Raw genomic sequence first — 16660 nt, forward strand, 5'->3', positions numbered from 1 at the left:
TCGCAATACGGAATCGACCCATTAATTTCGTACGGGTATGTTCTGAGACACACTTCACGTCTCACTTCACGCCTTAAGCATTTTGTTCACCTTATTTACGCTTATTTTTCGAGTCTTTTTTGAACTCTTCTTTTAAAATAACCTAATGAATGAATCTAAGCTAAAAGAAATTCGCAAAAAATTCGAGTAAATGTGGTGAACAAAATGCTTGTAGCGTGAAGTGAGAGGTGAGGTGTGTCTCAGAACATACCCGATAGTTTAAATCCGCTGAAAACATTAATACACAAGAAATTCTAATAAAACAAGTGGTCCATTTTTCTTTTATTAAAAAAGAGAAAAACTGATGGTTGTAAAATATACACTGCATAAAAGCGCGAATACAATACATAGAATTCAAACGTATCATACGTAATCGAACTACATCTAGCATTTTATAATAAAAAAAAAACATGGGCAAGGGATCCCTTGTAAAACATCAGCTTGGAAGAATATAAAATCAATTTTATGCACATGGAAAAATATTTATGACTCCAAAGGAGACGACTACGTTTAGCGAAAAATGCACACATCAAATTACACATTTTAAGATTCTCTCTTCGGAAAATGCTACCTTCCCTGGCTATGCGTAGTTGTATCTGGTTTAACTGGCAGTCATACGGGCCAATTCCTCGCGTAACTCTGCAGCATCGATGGGACCCTTAGGTTGTACTGTTGTTGTGTTTGTAGTTGACGTGGGTCGATTACAGGTCTTCTTGTGCATAAACCAATGTAAACGTTGACACTCACGATCACAATATTGCACTGCTTTGCATTTGGAACATTTCTTGTCGGGCTTTTCATTGCCACAGGAACTGCAATAGGAAATGTCGTCAACAAAACCGCGTTGACCATTAATGGCCGTACGCAATATAGTCAAAGCGGGAGGAGCATCCTTCGCCGGCAGTTGAGCAACAATCTGGCGAAAGATGGTACATTCCCGGAATGGAAATTCTCGAACACAGTCGCGTATTGTAAACTCCACATAATCTAGTTGGCCCAGTTTGTTCTCCTTCAGTACTCGCTTAATGAAAATCTCTACAAAATCATGTTTGTTGGGTTCATCAGCTGTTGCTGCAGGTTTGTCCTTTCGTTGGGCCTTGCATTGCTCCTCACAGCGCAACAGTTCGGACACAATCCAACGCAAATAGTGATATTTAAATGCCATCAATTCATTAATGTCGCAAGACTTTTTCATTTCCTTTTCACACATCAATTCCAGAGCTTTCTTTAAACCGTTAAGGTGTTTTAATAGGCCAAAGTTTTGTAGATTTAACACAATGCGAACAGGATGTAAATTTGTTTCGATGACAAATTTGTGGAAGGCGTCAAGTGCTGATGGCGGCAAGTAGGGTTCTTTCTGGAGGCCCTGTGGTATCGTGTAATATTCTAGCAGTGATTTTGGAACATAATTGTTTATGGTTTCAACACAGGCATGATTTCCTACAAAGGCCGCCATCTGGGAAGCAGTACGATTAACACTGTTCAGGGTAGTTGGATTGATGCCAGCATCGAGTAACATTGAACAGATATCCGTATTACCGGATAAGGCGGCAAAGTGTAATGGTGTATAGTTGGCTCCATGTTGACTATAGTCCACATCGGCACCCTAAGAAATAAACAACAAATTAATATCAAGCAACACTATTCAGACTAAAGAGCGCCTAGCACGTGGCTAGCGACCAGAGTGTAAATAAAAAGGCGCCCTTAAACCGCTAATACATTTGCGATAAATCTCAATAATACTTACCATATCTAGTAGTATTTGAACGGCCTCCTTGTTACCCTTACAACAGGCATGTTGTAGCGGTGTCATTCCATTCTCATCGATGAAGTTAACTCCTCCCTTTACTTGGGCTATCAGTTGCTTGAAACCATCCTTATCATTTTTGGCGATTTTCTCAAATACCTGTTTCTGTATATCGTCCAATTGAACTTTTTTGTTTTCTGCCATGACTGAATTTGCTTGCAATGGAGTCAAATTCCTGTAGATGTTTTCTTTTTTCTTTCTAGATTAAATTTCTCCCAAATCCTTTTACACCACACAAAAAATGTTCTTTTGCAGATTCTCTTTTTAGACTAACTTTATTTCCGCTGTTCCCTTTTAAACAACATTCGTGTATTTATGGTTGGCAAGGCCTTAACACGTGTTGCCAAAATTAATGAAAATTTTAGGGTTACCATGTTATTCTGCTCCATTGGGCATCGTTTCGTAATTTCGGAGGAGCTTTGTGATTTCGCGCGGAATCAGCAAAATCTAACAAAATGAAATCATCTCATTTTGTGATTTCAGCGAAATCAACATCGAAATCACAGTACTCATGATATACAACCTTGTTTTTGCCTGAAAAAGTACCAAAAGTTGCAACAATTTTCACGTATCACAATAAACAAAGTAGATGGCGAAACCAAATTTTATTATTAAAATTTTGTTAGGTTAGGTTAGAGGATGTGCAGCCACTAAGTGTGACTGCGCCACTCGGAGACCCTACGGTCCATTGTGATCATCCTTTAGAAAAGTGGAGAGAGATAAAGTAAAGTAAATAGGAATAAAAAGAATTAAAAGAATTAAGAAACAGATAAGAAACAAGGTAGGCAGAATAATCGAAAAAACAAAGCGTTACGCGTTTAGGTTGCGCTGTCCCAGCCACTTTAGATTTTTAACGATGTTGCAGATTACAGTAGGTTCCACAGTTGAGTAGAAGGTTAGAGACGGCGGAAAACGAACACCCACTAGTCTGTGTCGTCTACGAGCCAGGGCTGGACAACGACACAGGAGGTGTTCGATCGACTCCTCCTCATCCTCACAGAGTCTGCAGTAGTCATTAACATCCCTATCCCATTTAATGGTAAAGGCCCTGACATAGCAGTGTCCAGTGATGACTCCCGTCGTTACCTTCACTTCCGCTTTGCTCAGGTTCAACAGCGAATTCGTTCTTTTGGCTGACAGAGACGGCCATATGGATCTTGCCACAATGCACCTAGGTTCATTGTGCCACAATTCACTGGCTCTTTCGTCAGAGAACGCTTCGACTTTTTGGAAAAAGTGACAGATGGGTGGTTTGATAGAGTCAGTGATAGCTAGATCAGCGGACTGTGATCCTCGTCTAGCTAATTCATCTGCTTTTTCATTACCCTGGTAGTCACGATGTCCAGGTACCCAACATAGCCGAAAGCCGTTAGTTAGCGCATCCAGAGCTGCTCTACACTTGAGGACGACGTCGGATTTGATGTTGCAGGATTTGATGGCTTTAAGAGCCGCTTGACTATCCACATAGATAGTCACCGGTTCAAAGATTTCTGCATACAGATTTTTAATCAATTCCGCCGCCTTCCAAATCGCGAAGATTTCAGCCTGGAACACACTACAGTTGCTGTCTAGCCTGTATGTGCGTTCAAGTGATAGACTTTCACAGTAGACACCGGCACCGGTACCTTCCTCCATCTTGGAGCCGTCTGTATATATAGCCAGACCGCCCAGAGGGGGGTTACTGCGGTTCCAGTCGTCTCTACTAGGTATAATGACTTCTATATCGTCAAATCTCAAGACTGGTGATATATAGTCACTTATTTTGCCACAATGGTTCACTAAAATACCTGATTCATTCAGGATACACCCATGCCCATAGGTACGACCCCGCCAAAGACCCTGTTCATGAAGCCGCAGGGCACTCCTGGTTGCCTGACACTTAATGCTGATACTCAGTGGTCTTAAGTTCAGCATTGCGTTCAGTGCAGCCTGTGGCGTGCTCCTGGTAGCTCCAGTAATAAGAGTAGCGGCGGCTCTTTGTACCTTATCGAGCTTAGTGGATGTTGACTTTTGACGCAATGAGTGCCACCAAACGAGAGAACCATAGGATAGGATGGGTCTAACCACTGTATTATACAGCCAGTGTATAATCGAAGGAGTTAGTCCCCAGCTTTTCCCAATGGAATTCTTACATGAATAAAGTGCAATCATTCCCTTCTTCGCCCGCTCCTCAGCATTCCTATTCCATCGCAATTGACAGTCAAGGATTGTGCCAAGGTACTTTGCTTCGGGGGAGAGTTGGAGCTGCACCCCATCCAGTGTTGGTGGAACAAAGGCGCCGAGCTTACGCTTTCTTGTGAACATTACCAGTTCCGTCTTCGTTGGGTTAACCCCAAGACCATTAGCCTTGGCCCAGCGTGATAGAGTCGATAGTGCTCCTTGCATAAGCTCCGAAATGGTTGACGGAAATTTACCGGAAATCAGCAGTACCACGTCATCAGCATAAGCAACAACTTTGATACCTTGATTGTCCAGCTCTATCAAAATATTGTTTATAACAAGGAGCCACAGTAATGGCGAGAGCACATCTCCTTGAGGGGTGCCTCTAGTCACTGTTTTCCTTATTTTTACCTCCCCAATGCTAGAATTTATAATTCTGCTTTGAAGCATATTATTAATCCAGCACGTTAGGGGTTCAGGTGCATTAACTTTCTTCAGTGAGAGATTGATGGACTCAAGTTTTGCATTGTTAAAAGCTCCTTCTATGTCTAGAAAGGCAGCCAAGGTAAAGTTTGAGTCTTCCATGTTTTTCTCAATGAAGCCGACCACCTCATGCAAGGCAGACTCAACAGATTTACCTTTAACATAGGCGTGCTGTGAGTTGCTTATAGAGACGGTGTCTACCTGACTCCTTATCTCCAGGTCGATCAGTCTTTCGAGTGTCTTAAGGAGAAAGGATGATAAACTTATGGGTCTGTATTCTTTAGGTGCAGAGTGACTAGGTTTTCCCGCTTTGGGAATGTAAGTTACCTTTACCTCCTTCCACAGCCCCGGTATAAAAGAGAAGGTCAAGCACGCCCTAAAAATCTCCTCCAGGATTTGGTATAAGGTCGGTGATGCAAATTGTAGCATCGCCGGCGTTATGCCATCCGGCCCAGGAGACTTGTAAGGCTTAAAAGTGCTGACCGCCCACTTAATTCTACTTCTGTTGACCACCCTGTCAATGAGTACCAAATCCAAAGGCTCCTGAACTCGGAAGTCGTCACGCTCATTGTTGAAAGTATCCTCATCCTTGCAGCCTGGGAAGTGGGTCTCCGCAAGGAGATCAAGAGTCTCAGTAGCGGAGTCTGTCCACGCACCATCTTGTTTCTTGATACTTCCAATGGATTTGGGGTCCTTGGAGAGTAGTCGTCGAAACCTAGCTGCGTCGTTAACTCCTTCTACCGACTCACAGAAGTTAACCCAAGATGTTTTCTTTGCCCGCTTGATTTCACTCTTATATTTATTGAAACTCACTTTATAGGAGTCCCAATCAATATCGAGTTTAGTCTCATGCGCCCTGTTATACAGTCGTCTAGTGTTTTTCCTAAGTTCGCCAAGCTCCTTGCTCCACCACACCGGCTGAGATTTCCTCCCAGGATATGTTAGTGGACAGGACTCCTTATGGCAACGAAGAAGAACATCAGTGAGATTATTTACGGTTCCATTGAGGTCATCAACTGTTTCCGTACTAATATTAGGAGTTAGTTGCGAGTTCGTTAGTTCCGTGTATTTGTCCCAGTTTGTCCTTCGTGGGTTCCTATAAGGAATTTGGCGACCTCTGTCCAGAGAGACATCAAAGAATATCTGCATATGGTCCGAAAAGGAAGATTCTTTAGATACCCTCCAATTCCTCAGGACAGAGTCATCTAAATTAGAAAGGGTTAGGTCAATGACCTCTTCCCTGTTCCTATTTTTAAACGTTGGATCACTACCCCTATTACATATCCGTAAATTATAAGATAAAATAAAATCGAATATGGACTCACCCCTCTTGTTGGTGTCCTTGCTGCCCCACTGGAAATGGTGAGCGTTTGCGTCGCAACCCAGGATTACGTTACAGGTACCCATCATCTCGTCAAGCAGACGTCGGACACACTGGTTGGGTGGGTCTGGGGCCTCAAAAGGCATATATATCGATGACAGCAGCGTGGCCTTGCTTTCTCCATGCTCCATCCTGACCGTGCATATGTCACCGTTACTGTAATTAGATAGAAAGATTAGATTTAAACTCTTTTTACCTACTATACAAGTCCTTACCTTGTCCCCCTCGGACGCGGCAAAGACGTCGAAGTTGGCATTGTTTAGTCCAGAAACCTTATTTTTATAGATATAAGGCTCCTGGACTAAGACAATGTCTACTTCAGAGTTCGTGAGGGACAAGAGCAGTTCAGCGGCAGCGGCCTTGCAATGGTGCAGATTAATCTGCAGTATGCGCAGCCTTTGCCGCTTCCCTACCCTTACTGTTTTTCGTGAGGTGGACTCAGTCGAAACCGAACCCATCCTGAACCGAAATTCAGCTTTCCCTCACGTTCTCTTAAGTATAACTCCCCAGGGGGGTCGACCGCCACTCTGGCCACTAAGCCACCCAACTCGCTACAGGGGACTAGACTAATAACAGTCCAGCCTGTTGTAACAAGATTGGGATTCTGCAACCTCAGCATTCTCAGCAGGATTTCCTTGCTTACCGTAGGTGGGGGAATCCACGCTGAGAGTACCTTTCTGGACGGGATGTCCGATAGGGAGACCTCCGCCAGATCAGCTCCTTCCCACAGAGCACCAAGACCACTCACTGTCTGAACGAGAAAGTCTCGCGACCTTTCATTCATACAGTTGATGACCTTGACACCCTTACGCAAGAAGGCGCTGCCAAGCTGACGGTCTTCCGGATCTTCCGGTCCAGAAACTATCGCAGCCCGAAGACCAGTTTCAAATAGCAACCAGTGACTGTCGCTGATTTTTCCGTTTGGATCAGCTCTGTCGATGATTGCTATTTGCAGGCCATCGTCTGTCACAGCAGTTGGTCTACCGTATGGCTTATTGCGCCTTTGACCGCGTACCTTGGATTTAACTTTTCCAGAAGAGGCGGAAACCTTCTCCGTACTCAGTTGCTTCTCCTCGGTCACACGCTCAGCGGCCGCTGCATACGAGGTTGATGGTTCGATCAGCTGAGAAGTCATCGTCTTCTTGGCTGAAGGCTGCGGACCCTCAGAGGAGCGCACACGCTTCACAGATTTACTCTGCGTGGCGCTGTTCTCCCCACCCGAAGACGATATTTCCTTAGCTGGTCCAACCTTCTCCCTGTTGAGACCAGCATCTTCGATTTCGTCACCCTTGCCTTTTGGAGCAGAATCGGGCTTTGAGGCAGAGTCCTTTACCGCTCGATCACCACTAGGGGTGACTGTTGGCTTAGGGGTGCTCTCAATAGCCTTTTTCTTTACCTCTCGGTTCGGGTTAGGCTTCGAAGAAGATTTTGGCGCAGCACATTTACCGGAGGTAGCAGGCTTTGCCTTCTCTACTACGTCTTCCGGGAGGAAGATCCTCTCCACCGGGAATTCGCGATGAAATTTACGAGGGTACATTCTTTCGAACTTCCTCATAAATTTCAACTTGCCCTTGATGAGGTGGACCTCCCTCTCCGAATGCAAGTTTGCATCTCTCCCTACAAACCTGCGGAGATAGGATACGGCACGCTTGTAGTGTCTCGCATCCGATGCTTTGCGGGCCGAGGCAAACTTTGAGCCGCTGTCCGTTTTCGGGTCATCTACCGATTCCCCGTCGTCGGACATCATTTCCGTCGCCTCCTGCCTTTCAAGCTTTTTGTCGGCATGTGCCGACACAGGACCAGTCGGAATACGACTTGCCTCCGGTTGAGTCACCAGGCTTATACCCCCTTCGTCAGGGCTGCAACAATCTACCCGTGTAGACTTGGCCGGGATCACCGTGGTGTCCAGCTCATCGTCAGTCAGAGTAAGATTGTGCAGCAGTTCCTCCGGGAGCATGTCCTCAGTGGTTTCTTCCGGCACAAGCCTTTCCAGCTGGTCGAGGAGTTCCCTACTCTGTCTCTCTAAACTCTCGTCGATAGTTTTTTTGAGATTCGTCCTAGGGTCGTCCCCGCCCAAACTTGCAGTCCTGTCTGCCTTGGACTGGCTTTCACCAGCCCTGGTCAAATCATGATCCTTACGAAAAACCGAGTCGTCAACTTTGGGGTTAGAAACTGATGCACTTGTAGCAGGTACAGCTGTAGGTGCCAAGGCATCCACACCTAAAACAGCCGGATCACAATCACTTGATCTCGACGACACATGGCTTGTGGTCACACCAACACTTGCCGCCGGTACTGGGTTATTAACTCCCTGCACCGTAACTTTAGTCCTTCTTTTTCTTCTACCCATGTTTAGTTAATTATTTAAGGGGACTACCCCGATCCAGTTTTTGGTCCACGGGGGGTCCAAAGACCCCCAGAGTCCCCACAATGTGCGGAAACGGCCCCGTCTTTGGTTGCCCTAGGACGATTTCGTTTTCGCACATTGCAGTGACCCCCTTCCCATCCGCCACCCGGGAAGACGCGCCTGGTAGGAGAACGGCAAACTCCCCCACGGTGAAAAAATTAAATTATTTTGTTACAATGTTAAGTTTTCATTTTTTTGTACTTTTTAATGGTAAAATTAGCAAAAGAGCGAAATGTCAAAAAATTATTTCCTGTACAAATTTGTTCAAACAGTGCGAGAACGGACAAATTGCAGAAATTGAAAAAAACTCAAGCAGAAATATCAAAATAACCCAGCAAAAAATTGGAAGTTATGCAAATGGAGTTATGATTTCACAACATCTTTCGATGTAGTCCAACAGAGTTATGGAAAATGCGCTCCGTTCGGTGCATTTTATAAGCAGTTGCTTTAGAGATCCCTACAAAACAAAAACAGTTGGTTGATCCTTACCCGTCGCTGCCGACATAATTTCTTCAAAAGAGAAACAAGTGTGAATATATTTCGAACAATTTGTTATAAAATAAAAAAATACAAACTAAAGTTGCGAACATTTTTGTGGTAATTTACGAGACGGAAATTTTAAATGGAGTGGAGTTGGAGTCCATGCCGAATGCTGAACTAGTGATTGGAAGGCAACATAAAAACCTTTTGCGATGATGAAGCAAAATCAGATGCGCTTGGATTAATTGGCGACCGGAGAATTCAAATGCGATTGAACTTAATGGATTTGGATGGATAATGGAAGCAAAATGGAGTGCATCCTAGCTGCGCGCTTTCTTGTAAAATTCATAAAGCTGAAAACAGATACAACGTTTGATTAAAGTTTTGCGTTGGGCGTTGAGAAAAAACAACAACAGGGCGACGACGACACCTAAGTCCAGCGTTTATCTGTTTGTCGGCATATATTTCAAATGAATTTGAATTTTTCGGCATCATGCCCAACAGTGTAAAAACGGCCAAAACGACACAAAACTTTAACCAAACGTTGTATCTGTTTTCAGCTTAAGTGAATTCATAGGAAAAGATGTACTACAACGGCAAATGTACTGTACACTTGCAGTGATTCAAATGCATCCGCGGATGCAAACTTTTTGCTGGGAACTTATCAGTAGAGTTGTACAATCCCAGCAAAAAGTTTGCATCCACGGATGCAGTTGAATCACTACACGTTGGAGTACATCTTTTCCTATGAATTCACTTATGAATTTTACAAGAAAGCGCGCAGCTAGGATGCACTCCATTTTGCTTCCACAGCACACAGCTGGGATGCACTCCATTTTGGATCCAAATCACAGCTTTTGATGTAGTCGTTTGGATTGAATTTAAAGACACTCTTCGGATTGCATTTTTAATCAATCTAAAGATGCAATTAAAATGCAAGCTATTGCGAAATATCACAGAATAAATAAAATGAATTTATTATTTGTGTAAAACAAGAACACAAAGAACTTTATTATATAAACACAAATTAAAAAAGTTTCCATTGAATTTAATCACATTTGAGCTTACTTCCTCCGTTCTCCATTTAATCCAAGCGCAGCTGATTTTTCTTCATCATCCTAAAGTTTTTTTTATGTTGCCTTCCCATCACTAGTTCAGCTTTCGACATGGACTCCAACTCCACTCCATTAAAAATTTCCGTCTCGTGAATTACCGCAAAAATGTTCGCAACTTAAGTTGTTATTTCATTATCTTATAACAAATTCTTCGAAATGTATACACTCTTGTTTATCTTTTGAAGAAATGTGTAGGGATCAACCAACAGTTTTATCTGTAGGGATCTCTACAGCAACTGCTTATAAAATGTATCGAACGGAGTGCATTTTTAATAATTCTGTTGGACTACATCGAAAGATGTTGTGAAATCATAACTTCAATTGCACAACTTCCAAAATTTTTTGCTGGTTATTTTTTACTACGATAACATTTTTTCCTTTATGTTATGGAAAAAATAGTAAAAATTAGTAGATTCTTGCAGTACTGGAACAGACCAATTATCTCACTTATTTTTACAAAAATGTCAAAAATTTGTTAACGCGACTGTCTGTGAAAAAATGATGTACCGCTGGGAGACAACCGACAAATGTACGTATGTATGTATGTCCCGGTCCACACTAGAGAGATTTCATTGAAAGAAATTTATGAAAATATGCGTTTCTAGATCGAGTTCCATAGGAGAGTAAAATCATGGTGGAATAATGCTTGGTTTACATTTACGAAATCCACTCGATTTCAACTGTCAAATCCATAGGTTAAACGTCAAATGAAATCCAGATGAGATTTCATTTGACGTTTGAGCTATGGAACTGACAGTTGAAATCGAGTGGATTTCGTAAATGTAAACCAAGCATAAGAAGGTGTTACATCAAATCATACTAAACGTCAAATTTGGTCATTGGTAAATAGATATTGCCGTAAACGAACACGCCTATTGTCAACCATTAAAATTCGATTTTCGGTATAACATAAAGTCGCTTACGATTTTTAGACTTTTCCAATCAAAAAGTCGAGTACGACTAATCGATTCATCAGTCGACTTGCGTATCCCTAGTTTGGTCAACACAGTCGGCAAATCAGAACGTATGTGTCGGAGAAAAGAGTTCGTGAAAAATTAGAGGCCTATATCCAACCCGCGTTAAATAAAAGAATCAAAAATTCTAAGATATAGAAAATAATAACAAATGATAATTTTTCTAAATAAAACCGAAACAAATAGTTAAAACAAGGGAAAATAAAAAGAAAAACCAAAATAGAAAGAAGTTTTACAAAACCAAAGGGTGATAATAAAAAAAGATTAAAAATCCACAACAACAATAAGAAATTGCGATAAGCGAACGGTTGGTGGTGCTAAATAAATTGCAAAATTCTTTTAATAACATGGAAATATAAATGTGTGTGATAATGAAAAGTGAAAAAAGGGTAACACCCCTCTTTCCTGTATGATTGGAAAACATCAAAACCTTGCTGATGTTTGGTACCCCTGCGCCCCCTGCGTAGGACCAAGTGTGTTGAACAGAAAAAAGGCAACTCCATTTTCCTCTTCGTTTGGATTTGTTCGATTATCATCACAACACATACACACTCAAATTATATATTGACATCTCTTCTTTCGGGTACATAAGCCGATAAAACGTGCGTTGCATTTTACATAGCAGCATTTAGAATATCGACAGGGAAACGCACATATGGTCTGAAAATGGTTCAGCCCGCCCCCTGATAATTCACCATACAACAAACTCCATAAAAGTCATTCAAATGCTCGTTCAAAAGCTTTTTCATTTATAATTATTCTTTGGTTTCTTACTTTATTATTGTTGTTTTAGTAATCCATGGGATACCGATAAGCATTTTTCTGCCTTTTATTTTTGCACAAACAAATACACCACCTATAAGATAACAATGAGTAAACATGACAAAGCGGCTTTCAGTGTAACAACAACTACAACAAAATATCTGGAAAACTTGGAACAAATTTATAGAAAATCCCAAAAACTTCGGGCCCACCTCCTCTCCTCAATTTTATATTCTATGGTTGATGGAAAATAGAATTGTTAGTATAAACATTTATTTCAAGATCTGTTTATATTTGGTTTCCGCTGCAATATTTAGCGGTCCATGATGAGCGCACACTCATACACACCCCCCACAAAGAAACTTTATCACGCAACGTATGTGAACAACAGCGTATGGAAAAACAATATGCAAACAGAAAGAACATTGAGAGAAGAGTTGAACGTCTTTTGTTATTGTCGTTTCTTTATTTTGATTTCTCCTTTTATGTTACTGTTTGACTGGGTCCTTGAGGTCAACATCTGTAAATGTTTTTGTTCACAATTGTCTGTTATGGTTTTTCTTCTACCACCGCCCATATTGTTTATGTGTTCTTTTTTATCTTTCACTGCAGGTTTTTCTTTTTTGTCTTAACAGTATCAAAGAAGCTATACCAATGAGGAAGTGTGTGTGTGATTTTGCATAATTGCCATTTATCGATAATTCCATTATTGATTTGTGTCATTGTTGATGCTCTCAATTTCCATGATGTTCAACACTATGTAATATTGCAATTATGTTCTTGTCTTTTTCATGGCACTTGATTTAATTATACCCTACCTGAGCCTTATGATGACTGAGGTCTATCTACCGGAGAGGAGTGAATAGAAGAGGACACAGGATCCAAAATATATTGTGAAAAAGAAGCGGAGATGAATAGGAACAGTAGTGTTTTGGGGTGACTATTGTCTATATACTGAAGGCGGCTCTAGGCCCGGGTGTGACGTACCTAAATATCGTGTGACAAAACTCATCTGGCCGGGCTTATCGAGTCAAAGATTTAGCGTTAGGAGTTATGATCCAGTCGTTTTATATCTACAATTTGCAAGTGGGATGGAATCGATAATTACGGGATCTGTGTGCATGAGGAACAGATGGAAACGTTTAGTAGCACTTAGTAGCACTAGACTAGTCTCCCTTCATTGGATTTCAGATAGTGTTAACGTCCCTGGAGAAACAGTTGTAGACATTCCCAAGATTGATTCTATCACTCCATATGTGAGCATATGCATCAAAAACTGTCACCTGATACGATAATTACACTGTGCAACATTTTTGAGCCAATCGCGTGCAAACAACTTCTGTCCAGAATTTTATGAAAGTAGAGGGCCAATAGCCAAAAACCATATTTGGGTTTTGTTTTCTTAGATCGGGTTCGGTTTTTATGGCCTCATCTAAACATGGGTAAATATCGAATTTTTAAAGCAAATCGGGGCTGTATCTCTGAAACCAATACGAATCTTGTTTTGACATCTGCAGCAAACTTGTAGATAAGAGCAAGAAGAAAATATTTGGAGGAATAGTGAACTCAAAAAACTGCATTTATTGCCTCAAATTTTATAATATATCTAAAAATTCTATAACTTGTGTATATTTCGCAGCGTATCTCCCAAAATGTTAAATCCTTCTTAATGTTACCTTTTGGGAAAATATTCTCTGGAATGTAATACACAACTCTTCAGAACATTATATTGTTGTAAAATGCCTCTATCGCCTTGTTTATAGCAAACATTTCAACAACAATTTGGTAAATATTTCAATAATTAATTGAAATCCCCAACATGAGATCAAACAGCCTGTATGAACATTGTTTTAAATAAGTTTTGAAAAAGGTATGTTATGAAATACCCTTTAAACAACGTGAAATAACAATTTTAGAGTTTCGGAATGTTCTGAAGAATTGATGGTCACTTTTCTATATTTTAACGAGTTTGATGCTCTAGATGCAGCTTTTCCTAGTTCATCTGTTTGATACATAAGTTCTACTACTTTAGGGCTACAATATTGCTGAAGACTGCAAAGCAAAATTCTTATTAGCTTCGGAGAAAAAGGTCCGATGACTGGAAAAAAGGCTCATTTTAGTTCGGTTTAGATGAGGCCATAAAATCTAAACCCGATCTAAGAACACAAAACCCAATTAAGGTTTTTGTAGTCTCAATATGTACTTTCAGAAAATACCCATTAGAAGTTGTTTGCATTTCCAGTGTTGCACAGTGTTATTATTAGTTATCTGATTCCGGTTCCCCAGGTGTCCAGATTCAAAAATTCTGCATCGTGCCGTGCGATCCCTATCCACATGCAAGGCATATTTTGGGTATCGCGCCAACAATTCGGGCCCAATATGAATTGAGCCGGCTGCTTCGTCTGGCCTAAAACCACTTGTGTTTGCCTTGGCAGCTAGTATTAGTCTTTTTCTTATCAGTTACCCCTAGGCCTTTTGACCTAGACTATTAGTTGGTGTCGGCCTCCTTGTTGGATTATGGTGGTGGTTGTACCCAAATCGCAGACATGGTGTTCGGCCTGAATGTATTTTAGATCGTGTCCGCACCACACAATGCCAAACTCTTGAACATAATTGGTAGCTCACTACGATGCAATGGGCGTTGGTTGAACTTGAGAACCTTGTTCCTACTTCTGATCTTATCCAAATAGCTGTGATTTGCGTGGAAGACTTAAACGAACCGTCAGATTTACACCCAATACTTTGGGTTAGTTATATATGTTCAGGGGGAGCCTCATTTCTCAGTGTGGCAGTGGATTTAGCGGCGGATATTTTCATACTCCTCAGATGGAAGAACTGCAGTAATTCAGCTATATAGGCCTTTAACCTATCACATATGTCATCGACGCTAGAACCCGATGCTTAGGTCGTACAATATTCCGCTTACATTACGATCTCTATGCCGTCTGGAGGTTGTGGAATTTCAGAAAGATAGACGTTAATTAGTTCCGGATATATGACCTCGCTGTGAGGAATGCTCTGTTTCACTCGACGACATGCGTCCACACATATGGTTGATTATCCAACGTTCAAACTCACATGGAGGGAAGTCTTCTCTATGTCATCTACAAGCTTGGCATGATTGACGGTATCAAAGGTATTCGATAGGCCGTCATAACAGTTCGGTCGCACTGCGTGCTTTTGTTCAGTCCTCGCATTTTCCGGAATCCATGCTGTTGTTGGGCAACTGGGAAACTATCTTTCATCATGGGGATGATTATTGCCTCTAGAATCTTTGCAACTGGCGACAAGCGGGAGATCAACCTTTACGATTCATCTCTGCTGACATCCTTGCTTGACTTCAGTAGTGGGAGCACCGTGCGAACTTTCCAGGCTTCTGATAAAAACTCAACTCCTTCATCCATAGGCTTAAGCATTACCACTTAGATTCCGTGTGGGACCATTGCTTTTGTGATTCGGATGACATCTGTAAGCAACATCGCCCATCATAAATTATGGTGGTACCTCCTCGGCCGAGAGGGCTGTTATACGGTGTAGAACAGTCTCCTTCGCCCTATCACTCTCGGGGTGCTCTATAAACTGCCGGTTAAAATAACACCCACAACTCTCCGGATCTGTCACTCTGTTGAAGGTAAAAACTATCATTCTTTTTCCCGATTTTGAGAGTTATGTTACCCTTACCTATAATTAACCTTTTCCGGCTCCAATCTTGCAACTCTTCAGATAATTTAACACACTTGTTTCGTTTATTCTCATCGACCAACCTGTTAACTCCCAGTGTCATTTTCAAATCCACTCGCCTCTGCTGGGAAATTGGGTCTCACTTCGGGTATTCTATCAGCAGATATACAGAAGGGATGGGCAGATCTCTAAAGCGGTGATGAAAGTGAGGCGTGACTGATGAAAGTGAGGCGTGACTGATGAAAGTGAGGCGTGCAGAGGTGATGAAATCGGGCGATCTGCTGATGGAAACAGTTATGGGTAGATGCTCTGACCAAAGAGACACGACGGGTTGACAGCAATCCCACGGCAGAGGATTTTTTCGTGCTGGATTGACACGAAACCATAGTGTTTCGGCTAGCGGCTCAGGATCAATCCTACGGTTCTATGTAGGTTTCACATACCATCGCCAAATTAATAACTGGAACACCGTTTAACAACACGCATAGCCACGTTCTTCATCTACAAAAATAACCCAATCTACACATTACAACAACATCCTCATCTCTACAATACACATAAATCAATAGTCTGGATGATCACAATGGACCTCAAGGTCTCCGAGTGGAGTGGCTGCCAGAATGACAGTTACGCATCCTAAACCTAACCTAACCTAGGTTTTTATGCTGCTACAACAACTACAACGGGTTGACAGTTGACGTCATTTGTCAGACCAAGTGACAAGATGGTTATATCTGGCAAACTGTGACACTCTTCACTAATTCTGGTAGTCCTCATTAACCGTGCAAAACGTATAGCTATCAATTTGCTCACCTCAGCACTATACCGTTCTGGTCGATGCCGAGGACCGAATGTCCAAGACCAGTCCGTTATAACATTCCAAAAGCGGGCTCGTGTTGGAACTATAACCTGGAATATAGTTGTTAATCGGCGGGAAGTATACCTTTGCATTAGTGTGATGGTGCTGCGTTTGTTGCTGTTGAGGAAACTGGGGGTGTCTTGTATTATGACGACGGTGACGAAGAAAGATCAAAAAAAAAACGCAGGGATTTGTTGTGGAGTAGCAGTCGGCAACATCAAAACGTAGTAGTCCCGAATGCAGCAATAGAGCGTAGTGGCGGATCTATTAAACAAAAAAGATACCTAGCCAGTAGTAAAAGACCTCAGTAGGCCTATTCTGTAACTTTTTACCAACGTTACTGATTTTTTATTTTACAACAATTTCATTTGTTTGTATTGTAGTTGTTACAAAAACAAAAAAAAAATTTTTAACAACTCTTCAATCGATAAAATTACAGAATAGGCCTACTGTAGGCCTATTCTATAACTTTTAACCATGATACAATAAGAAGGTAGCATTATCAGCCCAGC

At 41.7% G+C, this 16660-nt stretch overlaps 2 protein-coding genes across 5 annotated transcripts in view; one reads left to right on the forward strand and one right to left on the reverse strand.

The window, feature by feature from the left end:
- Positions 1-291: 291 nt before the first annotated feature.
- LOC141401867 (ankyrin repeat and MYND domain-containing protein 2) lies at positions 292-2142 on the reverse strand. Its single transcript, XM_073982423.1, has 2 exons — positions 1787-2142; positions 292-1645 (listed from the first exon to the last, which is right to left on the reverse strand). The coding sequence occupies exons 1-2, from the start codon at positions 1988-1990 to the stop codon at positions 641-643; spliced, it is 1209 nt and encodes a 402-aa protein (XP_073838524.1). The 5' UTR covers positions 1991-2142; the 3' UTR covers positions 292-640.
- Positions 2143-10855: 8713 nt separating this feature from the next.
- The window catches only part of LOC141402523 (CYFIP-related Rac1 interactor B), a 148355-nt gene continuing 142550 nt past the window's right edge, over positions 10856-16660 (forward strand). For 2 of the 4 annotated variants that reach the window (XM_073984004.1, XM_073984005.1), the window contains exon 1: positions 10873-11093. The gene's annotated coding sequence lies outside the window, so the exon portion shown is untranslated. Of the gene's footprint in view, positions 11154-16660 lie in introns of all 4 variants that reach the window. The other 2 variants (XM_073984003.1, XM_073984002.1) reach the window with 2 other exon arrangements.

This window comes from Musca autumnalis, unplaced genomic scaffold (assembly GCF_047663935.1).
Source record: "Musca autumnalis isolate F117 unplaced genomic scaffold, ASM4766393v1 scaffold_4, whole genome shotgun sequence".
NCBI classification, from domain to species: Eukaryota; Metazoa; Arthropoda; class Insecta; order Diptera; family Muscidae; genus Musca; species Musca autumnalis.

Coding starts and splice junctions, on each gene's coding strand:
- LOC141401867 (XM_073982423.1), bottom strand. CDS start 1,990: ATGGCAGAAAACAAAAAAGTTCAATTGGACGATATACAGAAACAGGTA. Junction 1,646..1,786: donor TTCAAATACTACTAGATATG/GTAAGTATTATT, acceptor TTTATTTCTTAG/GGTGCCGATGTGGACTATAG.